General features: G+C 51.5%; 1 protein-coding gene and 1 pseudogene across 1 annotated transcript in view; one reads left to right on the forward strand and one right to left on the reverse strand.

The window, feature by feature from the left end:
* Positions 1-20,354, reverse strand: part of LOC105734527 (GTP-binding protein 4-like) — a 111,513-nt gene that overhangs the window by 20,709 nt on the left and 70,450 nt on the right. Inside the window, 1 exon segment of the mRNA XM_064371861.1 lies at positions 16,072-16,424. Coding sequence (XP_064227931.1) covers positions 16,072-16,424 — 353 coding nt within the window.
* On the forward strand, positions 1,218-9,912 carry LOC105734528 (NUT family member 2G-like; annotated as a pseudogene).

Here is a 20,354-nt window from a genome sequence, read left to right on the forward strand (position 1 = left end):
CTCCGTCTCCTGGGTTCAAGCAATTCTCCTACCTCAGCCTCCTGAGTAGCTGGGACTACAGGCATGCGCCACCATGCCCAGCTAATTTTTGTATTTTTAGTGGAGACGGGGTTTCACCTTGTTGACCAGGATGGTCTCGATCTCTTGACCTCGTGATCCACCCGCCTCGGCCTCCCAAAGTGCTGGGATGATAGGCGTGAGCCATCGCACCCGGCCTTCATTTTTCTTGTTTGCATTTTCTTCTAAAGTCACTGGCCAAGATTCTCATCTCTCAAAACACTATTCTCATCTTTTCCTGGAGCAAACACCCATTTGCTCCAGGAAAAAAAATGTTGTGGACAGGGAAAGAGGTGGGAGGAAGACTGGTCACTGCCTATTCCACTGTGCACAATTTGAATTTGGAACCATGCAAAAATATTGCTTGGTTAAATTAAAATCATTTAAAAGATAAAAAAATAAACATTTAATACCAGCACAATACGCTGGGAAACAAAATCAAAGGCTTTCTGGCCTCATAGCCACTCTTTCCTGGACTGAGGCTTTCCAGCAAAGGAGATGGGAAGTAAGGCTGGCCTGCTGGTGTGGACAGATTCCAGCAACATACAGGACCTGGGGGCACAAGGACGGCTTCCATAATAATGATGAGCACACAGCCACCTAATAGCCTGGATTGTCTGAACCAAGCAGAGGATCCAGACGTGGATCATCTGACAAACACAGGGCTTCTTAGGAAGTGTCCTAAATTGTGTTTAGGAAGTGCAGCCCCTGTTGAAATTCATCAAGAGAAGGAAAGAGCCCAAATGGGAAAGAGCATGGGTTGAGGGGCACAAAAGTAGGTCTATTGATAAAGAATGAAAGTAAAGGGGACATCAGCTTGAAGCTTTGTGCTGTGAGTCAGAAGGACAATTTAAAAGTTGCCTAAAGAGGTGCACACAGTTTGCGCTGCTGCCCTCCAGCTGGAAGGGAAGCTCAGCTCTTGCCTATTGGCTGGAGCTCTTCACAGAATGTCCCCTGCCCCGACTGGTACTTGCTGCAGCGCCCCTCCCCCTCTGCAGAATGTCTGGGTCCTATGTTCTAACTGCTTTACTTTCAAATTTTACCTGACCTACCTGAACTCAGGAGAATCTGTTGAGGCAGGTCACTCTCTGGGTCCTGCCCTTGACTTTTCTCATCACAGAAACTGCCAGACAGCAGTGATCAGCACCCAGCCTGAGGGGATGGCTTCAAATGGAGGTGAGTCTGTAGGGACAGGGGCATTATCCAGTTCTCTGCCATGTTTCAAATCCTTGGGAATTCAAATTTCACAGTGCCCCAGGGGACAGTTGATAGGGCTGATGTTGAGGAGGGAGGGAGCACTGGATGTCCCCAGAGACATCACTACCTAGGGAGGGCCATGGTACCCTGAGTCTGTGGTTAGGGAGGACGGCTCCTTAGAGGTGGACCAAGGTGCCTGGGGGAATACACCATGTAGGAGAAAGGATGGAGTGGATGTATTGATTCTTTCTAGAAGGGGACAGGTCACATCACCATGTGTTTGTAGGGAGTGGTGGGATCGTGTTGTGCTGGTGGCCCAGGGAGGATGACAGGCAAGTCTGAGCCCTGTGTTGTGTCTTCAGGTACCTGGAAGGTGCCCTTCCATATTGTTCAGAGGGATTTGGACTGGATGTTTCTAGATCTTAGGGAAGAGTGGGGAGAAGTGGTCTCAGCCAGAAAACTTTTGGGTGGGTTGTCTGTGACAGAGCACGCAGTGACAGTCTCTGGGTGGGCAAGGCTGGGGCTACTGTAACGGCCGCAGCCTCTCAGCTCCCTCCCCAGAGGTGGCTTCTCCGTCAGTTCAGGTGGCTGTTGGCTCTGATTTAACAGGGCTGGGGGCAGTTGGGGAAGTTCAGGCAACACGGCCTGGGCTTCCCAGGTTGTTCTGAATTGTTCGTCCTTTTGTGGAAGCTCAGGTCTTCAGACCCACTTCCTCTTGTCTGCTAGCTCACGGCCTGTCCTCTGCACTTTGTGTTACTGTGGAGAGGAAGAATTTGCCTCTATTCCATGTCTACTACCTCATGAACAGGGGAGAGGTGTGGACTCTTGCTGGTTCTCAGTGGAAGGGTCTGGAAAGACTGCTTTCCTATTCAGTAGAGGAAGAAGAGTAGCGCACAAATAGGAAGATGGTCCTCTTATCATTATTATTCAAGTCAGGATGATGTGTGTCCTGACTGATGAGGTGCATGTGCTGTATCCCTATTCCCCTTGACTGGAGACTGCATGAGGTCCTAGTGAACAGGGATGAGCTCCAGACAACTTTGCCACACCTGGCCTGTGGCCCAAGAACCTCTGGTCCTTGGTTGGTCACTAGATTCAGTTATTGGGAGCTCAAAGGAAAAGGACCAGAGACGGGCTCATTGTCCCACGACCTATTATAACATGACCAGCAGCTGTAGAAATCCCTGGACACCTCCCCTGACAGCCCCACTGCTCACTGCTTGCTGTCTGTGCTCTAATCGTGTGCAGCTGTTGCTGGCTGAGCAATCAAAGTATCTCAGGGAACTCCACCACTGCTTCTCAGACCTGCCCCCTGGGAACAGAGCTTCCTGAGTGGCAGCCAGGACCACCGAGCACTGAGGAAAGGGTGGCCCAAATCTGACCCCTGTTTAGCACTTGCCGTGCATGGTGCCAGGACAATCACTTGCACACTGGCCATAACACATATGGGTTATCTTCAGGGTTCACAGGGTGCTGGCTTGGGACAGATTTCTTTCCAATGATTTCCTTCCTTCCTTCTTTCCTTCTTCCTTCCTTCCTCCCTTTCTTCCTTTTCTTTTTTCTTTTTTTAACAGAGTCTTGCTCTGTCACCCAGGTCAGAATGCAGTGGTGCAACTTTGGCTCACTGTAGTCTCTGCCTCCTGGGTTCAAGCAATATTCCTGCCTCAGCCTCCTGAGTAGCTGGGATTACAGGCATGCACTACCACACTCAGCTGAGTTTTTTATTTTAGTAGAGACATGGTTTCACTACATTGACCAAGCTGGTCTTGAACTCCTGACCTCAGGTTATTTGCCCACCTTGGCCTCCCAAAGTGCTGGGATTACAGGTATGAATCACCACACCCAGTCTATTCAGTGGTTTTATTTTGTTGTGCTGAGCTAGGAAAGAAAGGGGTTTTCAAGAGCTTCAAGAAAAGGAAGACTGTAGAGGAGATAGGACCATAATATTAGGAATCTTCTGGCTTCCTATAGGCCTTCTGAGTGCATAGTACTGCCCTGGGGGAGGCCCCTCACCTGCTGCTGAGCATGCTGAGGGCCACCAAGCCGGCGAGAGATTCATCCCTGACCCATGGCTTGGGAGATGTCTGTAAGGCTGGCAGGGTCTGCCAGGGATGCCTGAGGGAGACCCTCAGAGGCAGTGAAGGCTTGGCTGTTGCTTCTTGGCAGACAGGGGCCAGGGAGTCTAGTGGAGCCAGGGCCAGGCTCTCTAGTGAAGCAGCCCTCCCGTGGAGGAACAGAGCATGCGATGCACACTCACAGACACTTACAAGCTGCAGAGTTTCCTTGTCCCACACCCTCAGCTGTTGGGACACCCCTCTGATTCCCAGTGACTAGTGCGGACCTGGAGACCCCAGCTCATTCACCTCTTTCCTTTGTCTCCACAGCATGCCCAGTGCTGGAACCAAGTGTGACCAAGAACCCTGGTGCCTCCATGCCAGTGTTCACGGCTCTGCCCTTCACCACACCTGCTCCCAGCCCAGTACACGGGCCACCCCTCGTGACTACAGTGGTTCCTCCAGGCAGCTCTCTGGTGCTGTCTGCCTTCCCCAGCACCCCTCTGGTGGCAGGACAGGATGGCCAAGGCCTGAATTGGGCTGGGGCTTCCAACGTCCTTGTCCAGAAAAAGACAGAAGTGGGGCCTGTGAAGGCCCCTCAGGCACAGACCTTGGTCCTAACTCAGGCGCCCCTTGTCTGGCAGGCTCCAGGCACCCTCTGCGGGGCTGTCACCTGTCCACCTCCCTGACCCCTTGCAGCTGCCCCTGTGGTGCCTGCTATGGCTGCCCACATCGTTGGGGGCACCCAGGCCTCTGAGGGAGGCTGGTCCCAGAGCCTTCCTCCTCCAGCACCACCACCGGCTCCCCAGCCAGCCTCCATCATGGCCCCAGGGAATGCTTGTCCATGGCCACAAGGGGCTCATGGAGAGGGCAGCCAGGCTCCCTCCCAGGCCAAGGCCCAACCAGACGACTCCTGCAACCCCAAGAGCGTGTATGAGAACTTCCGACTCTGGCAGTACTACAAGCCCCTGGCCCGGAGGCACCTTCCCCAGAGTCTGGACATGGAAGCGCTTTCCTGCTTCTTCATGTGAGTGTCCTTGGGGCACCGCAGCTCATCCTGCAGCTCACCCATAAAGAGGCTGCTGGATGGACGGGAGGTCACGCCGTTCAGGGAAGCTTGCAGGGTGGTCTTGAAGGTGACGGGTGGAGCTATGGAAGGGCACATTTTCAGCAACATTAATCTGGCTGCCACTCAGGACAGACTCTCAGGGGCCTCATCTCACCTGCCCCTCACTGTCCTGTGAGTCCAGCCAATCCTTACTTTCAATCATTTTCATGACAATGTTTACAGAAGACCCAGGTCAGAGAGGGTTCCCAGTCCAACATGAGCCACGGGTTGGGTTTAGTGCACCCCAGTGCCTCCCCTTGACCTGAGTGGCAAAGGTCAGGGGCACATCACATGGAGCTGGGGGTGGGAGCTGCAGGAAACTGGCACACGCCCACTGTTCTGACGAGGTACAGCTGGCACAGCAGTGGTGGAGCCTGCACAGGGGATGGTCTTGGGCCCCGCACTAGAGTCGATGCTGGGCAGGTATTTGCAGCTTCGGCAATCTAGAAGGTCTCGATCCCTTCTAGAAGAAGGGACAATGATGCTTCATTCAGAGGATGGTGAGGTGACTTGAGCTCACATATGAGGCACATAGCACAGTGCCTGGCACATGCTGTGACACATTACATGATAGCTGTTTTGACTACTGTCCCTATTGCTATCATTATCAGGACTAGGCCATCTAGGACAGTGCTCCCCAAAGCCACAGGCTCCAGTGGTGGCTCTGAGTGCACCACGAGCCCAACAGCCCAGGGCCGTGGACTGTGGTGACTAAGGCAGCAACGCCAGCATCTGACAGTTTGTCGATTCAGTCCCAGTCCTGCCTCTCTCCATCCTGCAGGGCCTCTGTGACCCTGTGTCCCCCCGCTGATGAGCAAACCCATACTCCATGGGAGCTTGAGCACAACCACCAGGCAACACACTGGCCACTCCCTAGGCAAGTTCCTTGCCCAGGGTGTAGGTGTAAGGAGGCCCCATCATTGTTCCCAAAAATCTTGCCACCCCTGCATCCTGGAACTGGTTGCATTCTCCCTTGGAGCTGAGTCCCAGTGCACTGGGGACCCTGATTCTCAGAGTGGAGTCACCCCAGGCTCACAGGCTCCGCATGCAGTGGGCTTGGACGCCGCTCTGCTTTGGTTCTGGTTTCTACTCCTCTCCAGGACCCTGAGGTTACGTCCCCAGGGGCTACCTTTCTCCAGAGTCCCCAGGAAGCTGGTTAAATGCTCAGTCCTGGGGCCCTGGAACCTGCACGTTAACCCTCGCTCCCTGGTTATTCTGTATGTGCGCTGTCTCAGTCAGTTCAGGCTCTGCCATAACAAATCCTACAGACTGGGTGCTTGATCAGGACACATTCACGTCTCCCAGTTCCAGAGGCCAAAAGTCCCAGATCAAGGTGACAGCAGATCGGTGTTCTGGCTGGAGAGAGCTGCCTCTGGCTGTGTCCTCTTGTGGCTGAGAGGGAGAGCCCTGGTGTCTTCTCCTGCCCTTATCTGGGCTCGGATGCCATGACAAGAACTCACCCTCATGAACTGCTCTAACCCTGATTGACTCCAAGAACCGACACACTGGGGCTCAGGGCTTCAGCACAGGAATGCTGGGGACACACGTTCCACCCATAGTACTGAGTTCACTTGTCAACACTGAGGACTCGAAGGGCAGCAGGAGAGGCCACCCAGTGGCTTGTGTTGATGTTTGATCTTGGGGGCGTGTCCTGGAGGCTGAGGAACCCACAAGGGGGAAAACAGGACAGGGACAGATGGCAGGACAGGTGTGGGGAGGACAGGGGCCGGGTGCTGGGACCAGGTGGGCTTGGGATGGAGGGTAGGCTTATGGACTGGGACTGACTGCACCGCCTTACAGCCCAGTTCTCAGATCCCTGGCCTGGCAAAAGCCCAGCATGACCCTGGAGGAGCAACTGTGTCGGGCCATGCGGGAATGACAGCACACGAGCAACTGTGACCGGATGATCTATTATGAGATAGTGGGAAAGTGAGTCTGGGATGCAGGGGCAGAGCCCGCATGGCAGGGTAAGAGAGGGTGACAGAGGCCCGGTGGCCATGGTGGCTTCTCAGCGTGGAGCATGAGGGTCTGGACACAGGCCCTCCTGGGCCCCTGGCTCCCTCAAGAAACTGCTCCTCCCTCCTAGAGTGCTCTGGGGTCTCTATCCTGCCCTGGTGGGAAGCCATGCCCTGCTTGGCCTGGGGCCAACCCCTGTCTTGACACTGGGGGTCATGGAGGGAGCAGCCAGCGTCACAGCCCAAAGGAGATCACCGCCAGCTGTGGGGATGAGGAGAAGAGGCGCTGGCGACTATAGACAGGATGTGCTCTCCTCACAGCAGTGGCCAGAAGTCGGTTTTCACTCAACCCGGCCTGGCCAGGATTGGAGAAACCTGCGCTGGGTCAGGGGCGACCTGCGTCCAGGACACCATGAGACCCATCTCTGGTCTCCCTGCCTTGGCTCCTGGGAAGTCCCCTCCGTTAAGACAGAAAGACAGCAGCCTCAGGGGAAAGGGGCCCTGTCTTTTGGGCCCAGCTTTTGCTTCTTCCTGACCAGGGGTCTCCCAGGCCTCGTGCTCCTGGGTTATACTTCAGTCCCAACCTCAGGACTCCTGCATCTGGGCAACATTCCTGACACCTTCTGCCATAAACCCCACCCCTGGCCAGCTGAAGCCTGGAGGAGGGGTCCCCCTGGTGCCCTCCTGGGCCTCGCAGCCCTGACTTGAGTCAGGAAGCCCTGTTGATGCCATGGGCTCTGCAGGGGCCGGGTGAGGGAGGGAGAGCCCAGAACTCTGGGAGCAGCTCCCTCTGGGACGAGGGGACAGGCCCCAGGCAGGGTCTGGACAACCTGTCCGAGGCATGCCTTCCCATCCCTGCCATTGGCTGCTGCCTGGTCCTGGGGGCAGGAGGCCTGGACCCCCTCAACACAGCCTGCACCTTCTTCACCCCAGGTTCCTGGAGTTTGAGGCTGAGGAGGAGATGCAGATTCAGAAGTCACAGTGGATGAAGGGGCCCCAGTGCCTGCCTCCTCCAGCCCCGCCGAGGCTTCAACCTCAGAAACCGTCGGCCCCTGAGGTGGTCAAGCAGCCAGGTATGGCTTCCCACATTCCCACAGGAGCCACGGCAAAGGCCAGAGGGGCCAAGGGAGGCCACTGTCCCCACACCCCATGCCTCCCTTCAAGAGAGGGATGTGCTCCTCCAACAGGACAGCTCCCAAGGGCGTATGTTGGGTACCGACCAGGTCACTTCGTGGGTGGCCCACGGTCACCAAGGAGGGTATTGACCTGGTCAGGTTTCCTAGCTACTCTCCCCTTGCCTGTCCAAAACTCAACATACAATCCACCCAGGAACAGGGACGAGCAGGTAGAGTACACGGCATATCAGTGGCTCCAAACTTCCTCCCAAACGATGCTGTCTCAGATGTGCCCCTCCTGCGGCATCTCCTCTGGGGCGCTGTGGTTCAGGTGGTCCTGACCCAGTTGGGTCCCACTTCATGTCCCCAAGCCCTGCCCTCCCCTGTGTGGTGCAAGCAGGAGGAGCAGCCCTCACCATGCCCATACTCCTCCCTCCCTGCCTCAGTGTACCTTCTGAGGAAGGCCAGCCCCAAGGCCCCACCTGCCTGCCTGCCTGCCGCCACCCAGGCCCCAGCAGCCAGCAAAGACCAAGGCCCACCTACTACTGCCCCGGCGACCAGTGAAGACCAAGGCCCCCAAGGAGATGCCCCCTGAAGTGGTGCAGGAGTATGTGGACATCATGGAGGAACTGCTGGGGCCTCCCGTTGGGGCCACGGGGGAGCTCAAGACACAATGGGAAGAGGGCGAAGTGGAGCAGGAAGGGGACGGGATGCTTCTAGACCCAGGCCTCCGGAGCTACACTGACAACCTGTGCTCCCAGAAAGACTTCATCACCAAGGTGGGCTGGCCTGAAGTGCTGGGGTCTGCAGGATTCCGGGGTAGGTAAGGGGGTCACTCGCAGGTCCTTGGAATTAAGCTCTGCTGTATGTTTGTGCCTGTCATTTTTTACTCTGTTTCTTTGTGTGTCTGCATGGGTGTGAGTGTGGAGTGTGGACGTTACTTGTGTCTGTGTCTTTTCCTGTGTCATATGTGGGTCTGTTAGTGTGTCTCTGTCTGCATGTGTGTATGCTACCAGGTCTGTGGTCTGTGTGTGGAGCTGGTGGTTGCCATGATATGAGACAGCTCCAGAAGGGTGGGGACGGGGCACTTGCTGCTTTCTGCATCTCCTCCAGGTGTCCTTGGCTCCAGGTTACTCCCTGCCCAGGAAGCTCACACCGTCTTCCTTCTGTTTCCAGGTGGAGGCCATCATTCACTCCCGATTCCTGGAAGAACTGCTTTCCCCAGATCCACAGATGGATTTCTTGGCCCTAAGCCAGGAGCTAGAGCAGGAGGAAGGACTCACCCTTGCCCAGGTAGAGCAGGGAGGGAGGGGAACCCAGGTACCCCGGGGGCAGGAGGGACCCGGCACACAAGCCCCACCTGATTGTCTACCCCACCCTGCGGGGCATGCTCGGCTTCTTGGGGAGCCACTCCGAGGTGGGGAGATGCAGGTTCAGATGGAGCAGGATGGAGAGGAGCCAGGGAGGGGAGTCAGGATGCAAACTGGAGTGAGGCCCAACGGGATGCCTGGCAGAGCCACACCCTCTGTCTTTGACAGGAAGCCCAGCTGCCTCAGGCTTCCCTGCCTGCCACCCAAGTACCTTGGTCTCCACCACCCTGGGCCCTGTTCACACTTGGGGCAGGGCCAGTAAGTGCCCCCTTTCCTCCCGCAGGTAGCAGAGAAGCGCCATCTATCGTTGAAGGAGGAACGGTGTGGGAGGGCAGCCCCTAGTCATGGCACTGCCCGGTTGGACCCAAGTCCTTCGAAGTCTGCAGTGGGCCAAGGAGCAGAGAGAGATGTTCTAACCCCCAGCAAGGGGTCAGTGTGGAATCCTGCCCACCCCAGACGGCTGCCCTGGACCCTCAGGGACGAGGCAGAGCCTGCACTGGCATGAGCAGGTCCAAAAGCCCTGTTGTGCTTTTGGTGAGTCTGGATTCCCGCAGGCCAAGGGCTGCCCGGCCATACTCTCCTCCCCAGGACCACAGACCCACCTGCCCTGGTCTGGGGACCAAGGACACCTTGGGTCTCCCTGGAGGGTGTCCTGTCAGAGAGTCATGTAGGCTGGCTCAGGGGTCAAGTGAGGAGGAGGAGCTCCCCAGCCTGGCCTTCCTTTTGTGTTCCCAGCACAGGCTGCTGCCCCAGAGCCCTGTCCCTGCCTCAGGCCTTCTCAGCCCAGAAGGACAGGGTCCCCAGGGAGCTCGTCAGTCTCCCTCTGCTCAGAGACGAGGCCTCAGCCCAGCAGCGGCTCCCACCACCAAGTCCAAGAAGCGAGCTCTCTTCGGAGGCCCATCCTCTGCTGAACAGACGCCCCACCTAGGGCCTGGGCTCAGAGTCTCTGGGGCGCAATTCCTGGCTTGGGGGCTGGCTGGCCCCTCACAGCCTCAAAAGAGAAAGGGTGACGCTGTGGTCTCCAGGAAGAAGAAGAAGTGGGCTTGTAGCCAGTAGGGGGACAGGGCAGGCTCTCTGGTGCCAATCCCCGAGGTGGGGCTCTGACATCTGATGCCCCAAAGCAGACAAAAGCTTCTCGCCCAGTGCTGATTTGCTGGGCCTTAGCTTGATAGGGAAGGGTAGGGGAGGGAGGGAGGGGAGGAAGAGGGTGGCTGAACCGGAAGGGAGGGCCTGGGGGAGGGGGAGGGGGTGGGAGCAATGCCTTGGGGGTCTCATATGTAAATAGGAATAAATATAGTGGTGTTGGAAATGCTCTCTGGGCTGCTGTCTCTGTCCTCAGGGCTGTGCTGCTCAGTGGAGTGGGTCTGTGAGGGAGAGCAGAGGGACCGGGAGATGCCAGGCACTGGGCACCCACAGAGGTCAGCCCCACTCGTTTCTCCAGGTGTAGGCTGCCCCTTCAGATGCTCCAGGGACTGACGGATGCTGAGGAAACCCTGATCCCTCCCACTACCCACTCACAAGGCCCTGCCTGCTTTAGTTATCAGCATCCCCGGAAAATCCTGGGATGTTGAGAGCTGGCTGGCTCTTGTTCTGCCCCGTGGAAGCTGAGGAGAAGGCAACTGCCCACAACATGGACACGGGGAGAGGTGGCTGCTCCTGCTTAACCCTCATCAGGAAGAGCTCAGGCCCTGGGCTGAGAGGAGATGTCAAGGCATCCATCCACACGGGTGTGTTTGGGATACTACGGTGGGTGGGGAGCAGAGAAAGTCCTTCTGCCGGTTTCTGGGCAGGAAAGAATCTTGTCCAACTGGCGGAAGCAGATGCTCCTTGCTGTGGCCACAGGGACTGGCCTCAGGGGCCCTCGGGGTCCTGCATGGAGCCCCCCACAGCTATGATTCCCTTCCCATATGATAACTGAACTCTTGTGTGGAATTGATGCAGACACAGATTTACACTGGTAACTCAAACAGTTCCCTCCCAATCCACCATCACAAATGGGCACAAGCATGGCCAGCCTGCCAGGCGCAGGGTGGCTGTGTCTGCTGGTCCCAGGGCCAGGGAGAGCTGGGACCCAGGCCGAGAGGGGCCGAGGGTCAGCCGTCCTTCTGCCAGGCACAGACCTCAAGAGCAGAGCAGGGGCTGCCTGGGATGTGACCCTGGCTGTCTGGGAAGTGCCCTGGGAGTCGGGGGCCAGGTGTTTGCTGAAGGGAGACTTCCGGAGTCTAAGAGTGAGATGAGGACTGCATCAGGAGAGGGACTGAGGCTGGGAAGGATGCTCTGCTCTTTCCCACATTGTCCGGTCCTCCTCATCTCTGCTGAACTCCCCTCACCCCATGTGGCCGACCTCTACCCCCTTACCCCTAACCCACCTCTCAGAATCTCAGATCCCAGCACAGACAGGACCTGACACCAGCCCCGGTTCCCTTCTGGCCAATACCTTCTTCACTGTCTGACTTCCAATTCCTCCCCAGGGCCCTTGTTGGCTCAGGACCATGGTGACTGCCAGAACACTGGTCCCAGCACTGCCTGTATGCAGAGCTGTGGTCATGGTGCCAGGGGCTGGCCCAGCAGCAGAGGCTGGTGGGGCACAGCTGTCTGGCACACGGCAGTCTGGACCCTCTGCCGAGTGACAAAGGGAGCCATGTTTGGGTCCTCTTCGGCCCCATCCTCCCCCAGAACACACCAGTCAGCTGGATAGATGCCCCTCTGCCCCATCCCTTCTGCTCCATGTGGGCAGTGTCGGAGGCCTGCCTTCTGTGGCCTTTGGGAAAAAGAGTTTATCTTGGCAGGGCTTCCCCAGCTCAGCGCACATCAGCCCATCGGGGAAAATGTGGGGAGTGAAGAGTCACTGGTGGGTGATGTGCGCAGCTCCTGCGACTCCTCTACCTCCAGGGCCATCCTCAGGAGACGAGGCAGCACCTCCCCTTTGCAGGGTTGAGGAATGGTAAGTGAGCCATGTTTGAAGGGAACGTGGTCTGTACGCTGGTGTGTGTGGGTGCTCAGTCAACTTCCTCACCTAAGGATGAAAGTGACACCCGGCAAAGTGACACCTCAGCTTAGTGACACCTTGGGACTCCTGCTGGTTACCCCACTGGCTGTTGTCTGCCCCACGTCCCTGTCCTTGTTTTGGCTGAACCATTCCCAGGAGGCAGAACCTGTGCTTCCTCCACCTCTGTGTCCCACCTGAGGCCTAAAATCTGCTCCTAAACGGGGACAGTGGGGGCAACTGGGGAGCTCTGACAGACTGAATGTTCGTTTCCCCCTCCCGCCCAATTCCTGTGTTGAGCCCTAATCCAGGATAGATGATGGTATTTCGAGATGGGGCCTTTGGGAGTTCTTCAGGGTTAGAGGAGATCATGAGAGTGGGGCCCTAATGTTGGGATTAGGGCCCTGGTAAGAAGCAGAGACCCCAGAGCTCTCTCTCCCCAACATGAGGACACAGTGAGAAGGCAGCCATCTGCAAGCCAGGAAGAGAGCCCTCACCAGAACCTCACCACACTGGGACCCTAACCTTGGATTTCCAGCCCCTAGACTGTGACAAATGCATTTTGGTTTTTAATATGCTCCCCCAAGTCTATGGTCACTTTGTCCCAGCAGCCCTATGTGACTAGCACAAGTTCCATCATCTCAGGAACTTCTTTCCTAACTGGTATCTGGAAACCGTGCATCAGAGCCATGGGAAAGAATGAAGAAAGGCTCAGTCCTTTACGATAGTCAACACACAGCTTAAAATTGTTCTTTTAATACAATCAGTAAACTTCACAATCTGCTGATGCTAAAATAATAGAGGAGATTCAAATTAAGAATGCCAGCACTGAAAGAGAAGATATAACCACAGATCCTGTAGTCACTAAACAGGTAACAAAAGAACATACTAACAACTACATGCACACTCATGTTAAAAACTGACATGGGCAGGGCACAGTGGCTCACACCTGTAATCCCAGCACTTTGGGAGGCCGAGGCGGATGGATAACCTGAGGCCAGGAGTTCAAGACCAGCCTGACCAACATAGAGAAACCCTGTTTCTACTTAAAATACAAAATTAGCCAGGTGTGGTAGTGCGTGCCTGTAATTCCAGCTACTTAGGGGGCTGAGGCAGGAGAATCGCTTGAACCCAAGAGGTGGATGTTGCAGTGAGCCAGGATAGCGCCACTGCACTCCGGGCAACAACAGCAAAACTCCACCTCAAAAATAAAAATAAAAATAAAAATAAAAATAAAAATAAAAATAAAAATAAATTAGCTAGGCTAATCCCAGCTGCTCCAGAGGCTGAGGCAGGATAATCACTTGAACGCGGGAGGCAGAGGTTGCGGTGAGCCAAGATGGCGCCATTGCACTCCAGCCTGGGTGGCAAGAGCAAAACTCCTACCAAAAAAAAAAAAAAAGAAAAAAAGAACTAGCCAGGCATAGTGGCATGCTCCTGTAGTCCCAGCTACTTGGGAGGCTGAGGCAGGAGAATCGCTTGAACCCGGGAGACACACACCATCCCACCCAACTCATTTTTCTGTATTATTTGTAAACATGGGTTTCACTACATTGGCCAGGCTGGTCTCACAACTCCTGATCTCAGGCAATCCACCCGCCTCAGCCTCCCAAACTGCTGGGATTACAGGTGTGAGCCACCATGCTCAATACATCCTTTTCAATAAGCTCTCCTCTCTGACGTGACCCAAAGAGCCAGTAGGTCCTAAGATTCCCATGTGTGTCAGAAGCCTGAAGTCAGTGAGATGAAGCCCAACATCAAGAATCGGAGTAAACCAACTTGTGGGGCAACAATGTAAAGAAAACGCTGGGTAGTCTGGCTACAGTATAATTAAATTTTCTTGTTTTCAAAAGTTTGAACTCCAATAAAAGGACTTTCAATGTGCTATTTTTGCAATTTTCAGTAACAAATGTGTGTATACAGAAACAATAAAACTGACATATTCGAGTAACATTAAAAACATTTTTTTTTCTTTAAAAAAAAAAAAAGGCTGCATGATGAATCATTTACATGGCTTTGGCCCAGTAGAGAGTGGAGCTCAATTTCAACCCAGATGCTTCTGACTTGGAAGGCCATTCTTCCAAGCATCTTTTTTCTAGTATGTTAGATATACATTCTGACTCCAGGTCTACCTCCAGAGACTACACTGTTTTCACAATACCATGTCTTCTAAACTGAACAAAGTACTTGCACAAAATGGTTGATTCTCTTCTCCCAATTTCTTTTCATTCAGGAAAAGGGAAAGAAAACACATTTAATTAAGCATCCAATAAATAGAAACAAATACAGTATTAACATTTAAATGCTTTCTCAGCAATATTCTTTTAAGTGATAAACCAAAACAATATATATCTAACACATTAGAAAAAAGATGCTAGCAATTAAGGAGTGCAACCATTAACGTTGTAACTATGTGCAATCAGGTAAGTCACTGGGAAGTGAAAACCACCTAAATTTCTTCCACTTAAAACCAAATTAATAACTCTCGTCTTATAAATATGATAGCCAAATGTGAGACACTACCCACAAAATGCAGAGGGGCACAGACAAGCCGCAGCAATATCACGACCCCTCAGTTTACAAGTAAGGGAGACACACCATTATCTGAGACATACTGTAAGGACACCAATACATATGGCATTGCAATGGCTGTTTCAGGAAACATCCATTTACACAGTTTCCTGGATTTCAGGCATAAAAACATGACTGAACACATATACCGACTGGCCCTATTGCCTTGACAATTCATAACCATTGTAACAGTTACCATTTTGCTACTCAGAAGATTATAAAAAAATTGTATTTTTCATAAGACTCTACGACCTAAGACCTACTACCCGTAACTCTGACATACACATATTGTACAACCTTAATATATAATTATCAAATCTGATAACCAACGTTCTGTAAATTACCAGATATTACAATATTTTGGTGTCTGCCTGTTCACCAAGCTGAGGGGGGGAGGGGGAAGTTGGAAGAAGCCTCATTTCACCTGCCCTTTCCAAAATTTCACTTCAAGAGCATTCAAAAACTCAGTATGTCCAGGTATAAATCTCCAAGTTTGTCTAATTATCACTGCTTAACAAAAGCGATGTAGACAGCAATTACTGTATCCTCCATCAATCTTTTCAGATTGCACAGAATTTCTTCCAGAAAACTCCAATAGAAAAAAAGACAGGTATTCCCGTTTTAGTATGTACGTCGTCTTTCGCACAAGTCAGTGGAGAGTGAAAGCCTTTAAAACGTTTCAATGTTCCTGGTATTGCTTTCCGATGAACATGATAAAATAGACAATCCATATTTACCAAGATTAAAAACACTTCCACCACGTACGGAAAATCTCTCCAAAAACACAAAATCTAATTCAAACATTATAAATAACAAGAGAAATGTAAAAACAATTGCATAAACAAACTTTGAAATGCGTAGGGGGTTGACAATACTGAAACCATTACTCAAAAGAAACCTCTGTAAAACCAAGAACGCACAATCGACGCTGGAGAAAGCCAAACCATAGGGACTGCGCAGTCTCGCATTGCAAATTTCAACACACTCACTCCTAGACGAATACATCCATGGCCACTCACTAGGGAGAAGAAAAGTGCGTGGCTCTCCAGAGCACGCAAGTTTCGCCGCGCGCATCAGGAAGGGGGCTGAGCCGGCGCAAGGACTGGCCAGTGGGCGTTCCGGCAACCTACAGCTTGCAAGGACCACGGCCATCCCCCGGACCTAGGAAGGGTGGCCCGAGGGCAGGCCCGCGTTCGCGGGGTGACCCAACCCGCCCCTCCCCCCGCCCCGGGATTATGCAACGCTCCCCCTCCCCGCGCCCGAATGCACAGCGCCGCCGCCCCCCGCCGCGGGCCTCCTAGCTCTGCTTCAAACAAAGCGCGCGCTAACGGGCCGGCAGCGGCCAGGGAAGTGGAGACAGGAGGGTGGCGGCCATGTTGCCGGGGGGCGGCGGAGATGCGGGGACAGAGGAGTACGGGCCGGCGAAAAAGGAGCGCTCGCCCGCCCCGAGGCCCAGGCCTGCCCTGCCCGGGTCCCCTTCGCGGCCCGGCCGGCAGTGGGCACGGTGCGGGCGCCGCCGGAAGGACAATTCCCCACCGGGCCCCGCGCGGGCCGCGCTCACCTGCGCCCCCGGCCAGGCCGCCGCACCGCTGGCCCGCTCGCAACCCGCACCCCCTCACGGGCCTGCACGACCCACTCTCGCCCCGCGCAGACTTTACCTGCTGGCCGCCGAGGCCGCCGTCCACAGGCCCGCGGTTGCCGCCGTCGCTCGTTCGCGCTTCCGCCGGCCCCAGCCCGAGCCAGAAGGCGCCTCCCCGACCCCGCTCCCTTGCCGCCGACGCCGCCGGCTCCCCAGCCACCAGCGAACCCGCGCACTGCGCCCGACCGACTGCAACTGCGGCCACGGCGCCCGCTACACCGGCGCCGTGGAGCGGGGCGGGGAGGTGGAGCGGGGCGCAGGCGCGGTGGAGCGGGGCGGGGCGATGGAAGGGGCGGCTAAGGCGGGGCCGAACTCGGGACTTCCAGGTGCGTTCCGGGAATGGGCGGCGACAGGCGGCCGGAGCCCTGGAGCCTGAGGGGGCGCAGCTTCTCCCGGAGGGCAGGCAGTCAGAGCAGGACTTCGTTTTCGTTTTCAAGCTGTAGGACTTTCTTTCTTTCTTTCTTTTTTTTTTTTGTATTAAGACGGGGTTTCACCATGTTGGTCAGGCTGGTCTTGAACTCCCGACCTCAGGTGATCCGCCCGCCTCGGCCCCCAAAATGCTTGGATTACAGGCGTGAGCCACTGCACCCAGCCCTCCATTTTTTTATTTTATTGTCTACTCTTAAACTGCTTCTTTCTTGAGTTAAAAAGAAGTAACCATTTACTGTTTGCTTAGCTAGGCACTGTTTTAATACTTTAACATAGACCTTTTTTTTCCTTTTTATCTCTGCTATTAAACCTGTGAGGTAGAAATTATTATTCCCGTTTTCCAGATGAGGAAATTGAGGACCAAAAGTTTATGTAATTTGCTCAGCATCACAGAGTTGGTAATTTCCAGGTCAGGGATTTAAACAGAAGTCCAGGTTCGTCACTGTTATGCTATCTAGCCAGTTTTAGTCGAAATAGCTAATCTAATGGCTTTTTGGAAAGCCTACAAATGAGACTAGAAGAGAGTAGAATGATTTAAATCCTGGCAGCTTTTACTTCCTACATAATCTTTCAATCCAGCTTCTCTTCATTCCTACCACTATTACTCTAATTTATCTTTGCCTTCTTAATGGAGTTCTGTGTTTTCAGTATTTTTCTCATCAAAATTGCTCTTCCCACAGATGCAGAAATACCTTTCAAATATAAATCTGACAGTGTCATTCCCTTCTGTACAATCCTTTGCTGGTTTCCCTTCACCTACACTAGCAGTTTTCAGATTCTTCCTTGCATGCAGGTGCTTCAGGGATTCTGCCAACGCTCCATTACAATTTTAGTTTAAAATAGTTTTCCTGTTCTATATCTTTTTAAAAGATAAAAAATGTTTCAATAACATTTATTTTTAACCCCTCAAAGTTGGAGTTAGGTTAAGGGGCAGGCCACCATATGGCTGCTCACGATGTTTTCATCTAAGGAGCACAAAGAGCTTTGTGCTAAGAATAGGCACTTTATGATGCAAGAAAATGTTTAGATCATCAGCAAAATGTAAGCTTGTTCTTCTTTCTCCAAAGTGCCAGAAAACAAAAACAAACAAGCAAAAAACTAATTCTCAGTGGTACTGACGTATCTCTGTTAAATATTTTTACAGTGGGCCCAGGTGAAGTGCATGGCCCAATCACGTTTCTCTGGCAAATTCACATGGCTGATTTGGTTACTCCCAATTTATTGGTTATTTTTGGTGGATATGAACACTCCCCAATTTCTAGAGGTAGCTGAGGTGCATGGGTTTCTAACCTTCCAACTCTGTCACCAATAGCAGATGCCAAAATGAAGGCAAATCTGAGACCTAATGCTACCACGTAAAAAAAAATCATGTATTAGCAGAAATTACAAAAGGAATTGTCTGATCCCACTGAAAACCTCAGGTCAGAGTTCCCTGTTTTTGCACTATACACAAAACACTCACTCGAGAAATGTGAAGTGTCTTAGCAACAGTATTCAGTTAAATCTCAGGTCAGACAGAAGAAATGTCTCTGATTATTTGCTAATACAAATCTACTTCTGAATCTTTAACCTGCTCCAGAATGTATAGGGTGCTGAGCTCAATGGATTCTTGGTAGAGTGGGAATCTTAAATTTTCTAGACAATGGACAGACATCTCTTAGATATTACTAAAGATCATAATGTTAATTGATACAGCTAAGTAGTTAAAGACAGCCTTAGCACTTAGAGTAGCTATGTTTGAATTGTAAATTTCTGAATAACAGACTCTTATAAAAAGTAATACTGGAGTTGTTGACTAACCACCTCTAAATCACAGAGTAAAACTAAACCCAAACACCAGCCTTATTTTTAAAATAAAATACATGGGATCCAAAAACTCAATTGTCTTATGGCCAGATAATCTTGAGATATGAGACCTAGAGAATATGGAGGATATTGCCTGATTCCTCCAAATAGTAAGAAATTTTGTCTGCTAGCACGGTTTTTGAGAACATGCAGTAGACTGAGAATATGAGGTAATCACTAATAAATTCAAATTTAAACATAAGTTTTCACGAAATTTTATTTTATATATTGAAATATGTTGAATATTTCAAAATAAATGACAAAGCAAATAAGTAAATTTCTGCCAAGAGCCTTGTGATGTTGATTACCCCCATCTCCATGAATTCTAAACCAAATCCATTTCACAGTAGTCTTCTTAATGAATAAGCAGTTTATTTCTTTATCTAGTTATTTTTCAAATCTTTAATCTCTTGTTCAAGAAGATATTTGATTAGAAAATCACAAAACTTGAAAGAGAAAACAAGAGCAATAGAATAGGGTGATTTTTTTCTCACACAAGACAGAAAGAATTACGTGTACATTAAACAAAGCTTTGACAATTGTTAGCCACTTTCTTCATGAGTATGAGTAACCAACGCTTTTTAGTTGTGAGCAACGAAAACAATTTCTTGCTTTTTATGCAAATGTAGTTGATATCAAATTTAGTGTTAGTCCCCCGAAATAAGTTCAGCGTATAGGCTGCAAACATAGATTCTAGGTAAGCTGTCTGGATTTCACATCTGCTTCTGCTCTTTATTAACTGTGTGATTCTGGACATATTACTTAATCCCATTAGTTCCTGATTCCTTCATCAGTCACACGTGTAAAATGGTGGATAATACTAGTAGTACATACTACATGGGGGGATATGAGGAATAAATGAAGGCACAAAGTGCTATGAGTATTTCTGGGCCTGCAGTTTTTGTAATTATGATTATTTGTTTCTTTCTCTACATCCCACTTTATCTGCTTTACTCACCCACTAAGTTGCTGCCTTAGGAACGTTCAAGAGTTTAATGGAGTACAGAAGGTTTAAAGAAGGACCTCCTCTGAAATTCAGTTCATATTGGTAATAACATATTGGTAGTGCACACCAGCATGTTGTCAGAATGACCATGCCCCATGAAGACAGGTGTTTTTCCACCTCTGTAGCAACCTTGGACATATCTCCACTGTACAGGCAAGAGTAAAAGTCACCTGCTAGCCAGTCTTCATAGACTGTTAAGTAGCTACCTCCATCTGCGATTGGTTGACTTCTACTTTCTAATCTTTAAGCAAAATCCTCCCATTCTTTTCCATTGCTACCTGCCCACTGCAAAAGCCCCGGGAGCAAGATAGTCCTTCACCTCATCTATAAGGAACCAGGGATGGGCCCAGGACCTGAGCTCAGCTAAAAGACACTCATGCTGGGATGATTAGTTAATAATTATTAGTGGCAACAACTACAGCGTCTCTGAAGTGGAAACTGTGCTGTGCAACACATTGTTTGCATTCTGGCTAGATTGTCCCTGCTGAAGGTAGAGTTCTGATTTTGGAACTTCAGAGTTATCTCGGTTCCTGTGCATTTTCCGAGCTCTTTCCACCCTCTTTCAATCTATGAGCCCTGATTATCTTCTCTTAGCTTCTCTCTTTTGTTTAAATGCCCAGACTTGGGTTTTCTTACTTGCCAGTGAGCAATTTTGAATACAAAGAAATATGGTATTTCTTCAAAGAAAATCAACAGCCCTCTGCTATTAATAAAAGTTACGCAAATACTGGGGAAATGCTATCAAATATTTAGCCTGTCCAGAGGTTCACCTAAATGGTTTATCACTGGTCAGCTTATTAATACTAATATTCATTATTATTCCTAGCGTTCAATTTCTTTTTCTTCTCAGATCCCAGAATAATGCCTCTTTTGCTACTTCTGTTTAAATTGAGTGACCATTTGAAAAAATCTCTCTCTATCATTTCAAACTCTTTTTACGTTGTGCAACTAGAATTGAACTTGGAAATAAATTATGTGATGAATGTGATTTTGGGGATTCATTGCAGTGGCCTCATTGAACC

The sequence above is a fragment of the Aotus nancymaae genome, unplaced genomic scaffold (assembly GCF_030222135.1).
Source record: "Aotus nancymaae isolate 86718 unplaced genomic scaffold, 86718_ANA_hifiasm-v0.15.2.pri h1tg000200l, whole genome shotgun sequence".
NCBI classification, from domain to species: Eukaryota; Metazoa; Chordata; class Mammalia; order Primates; family Aotidae; genus Aotus; species Aotus nancymaae.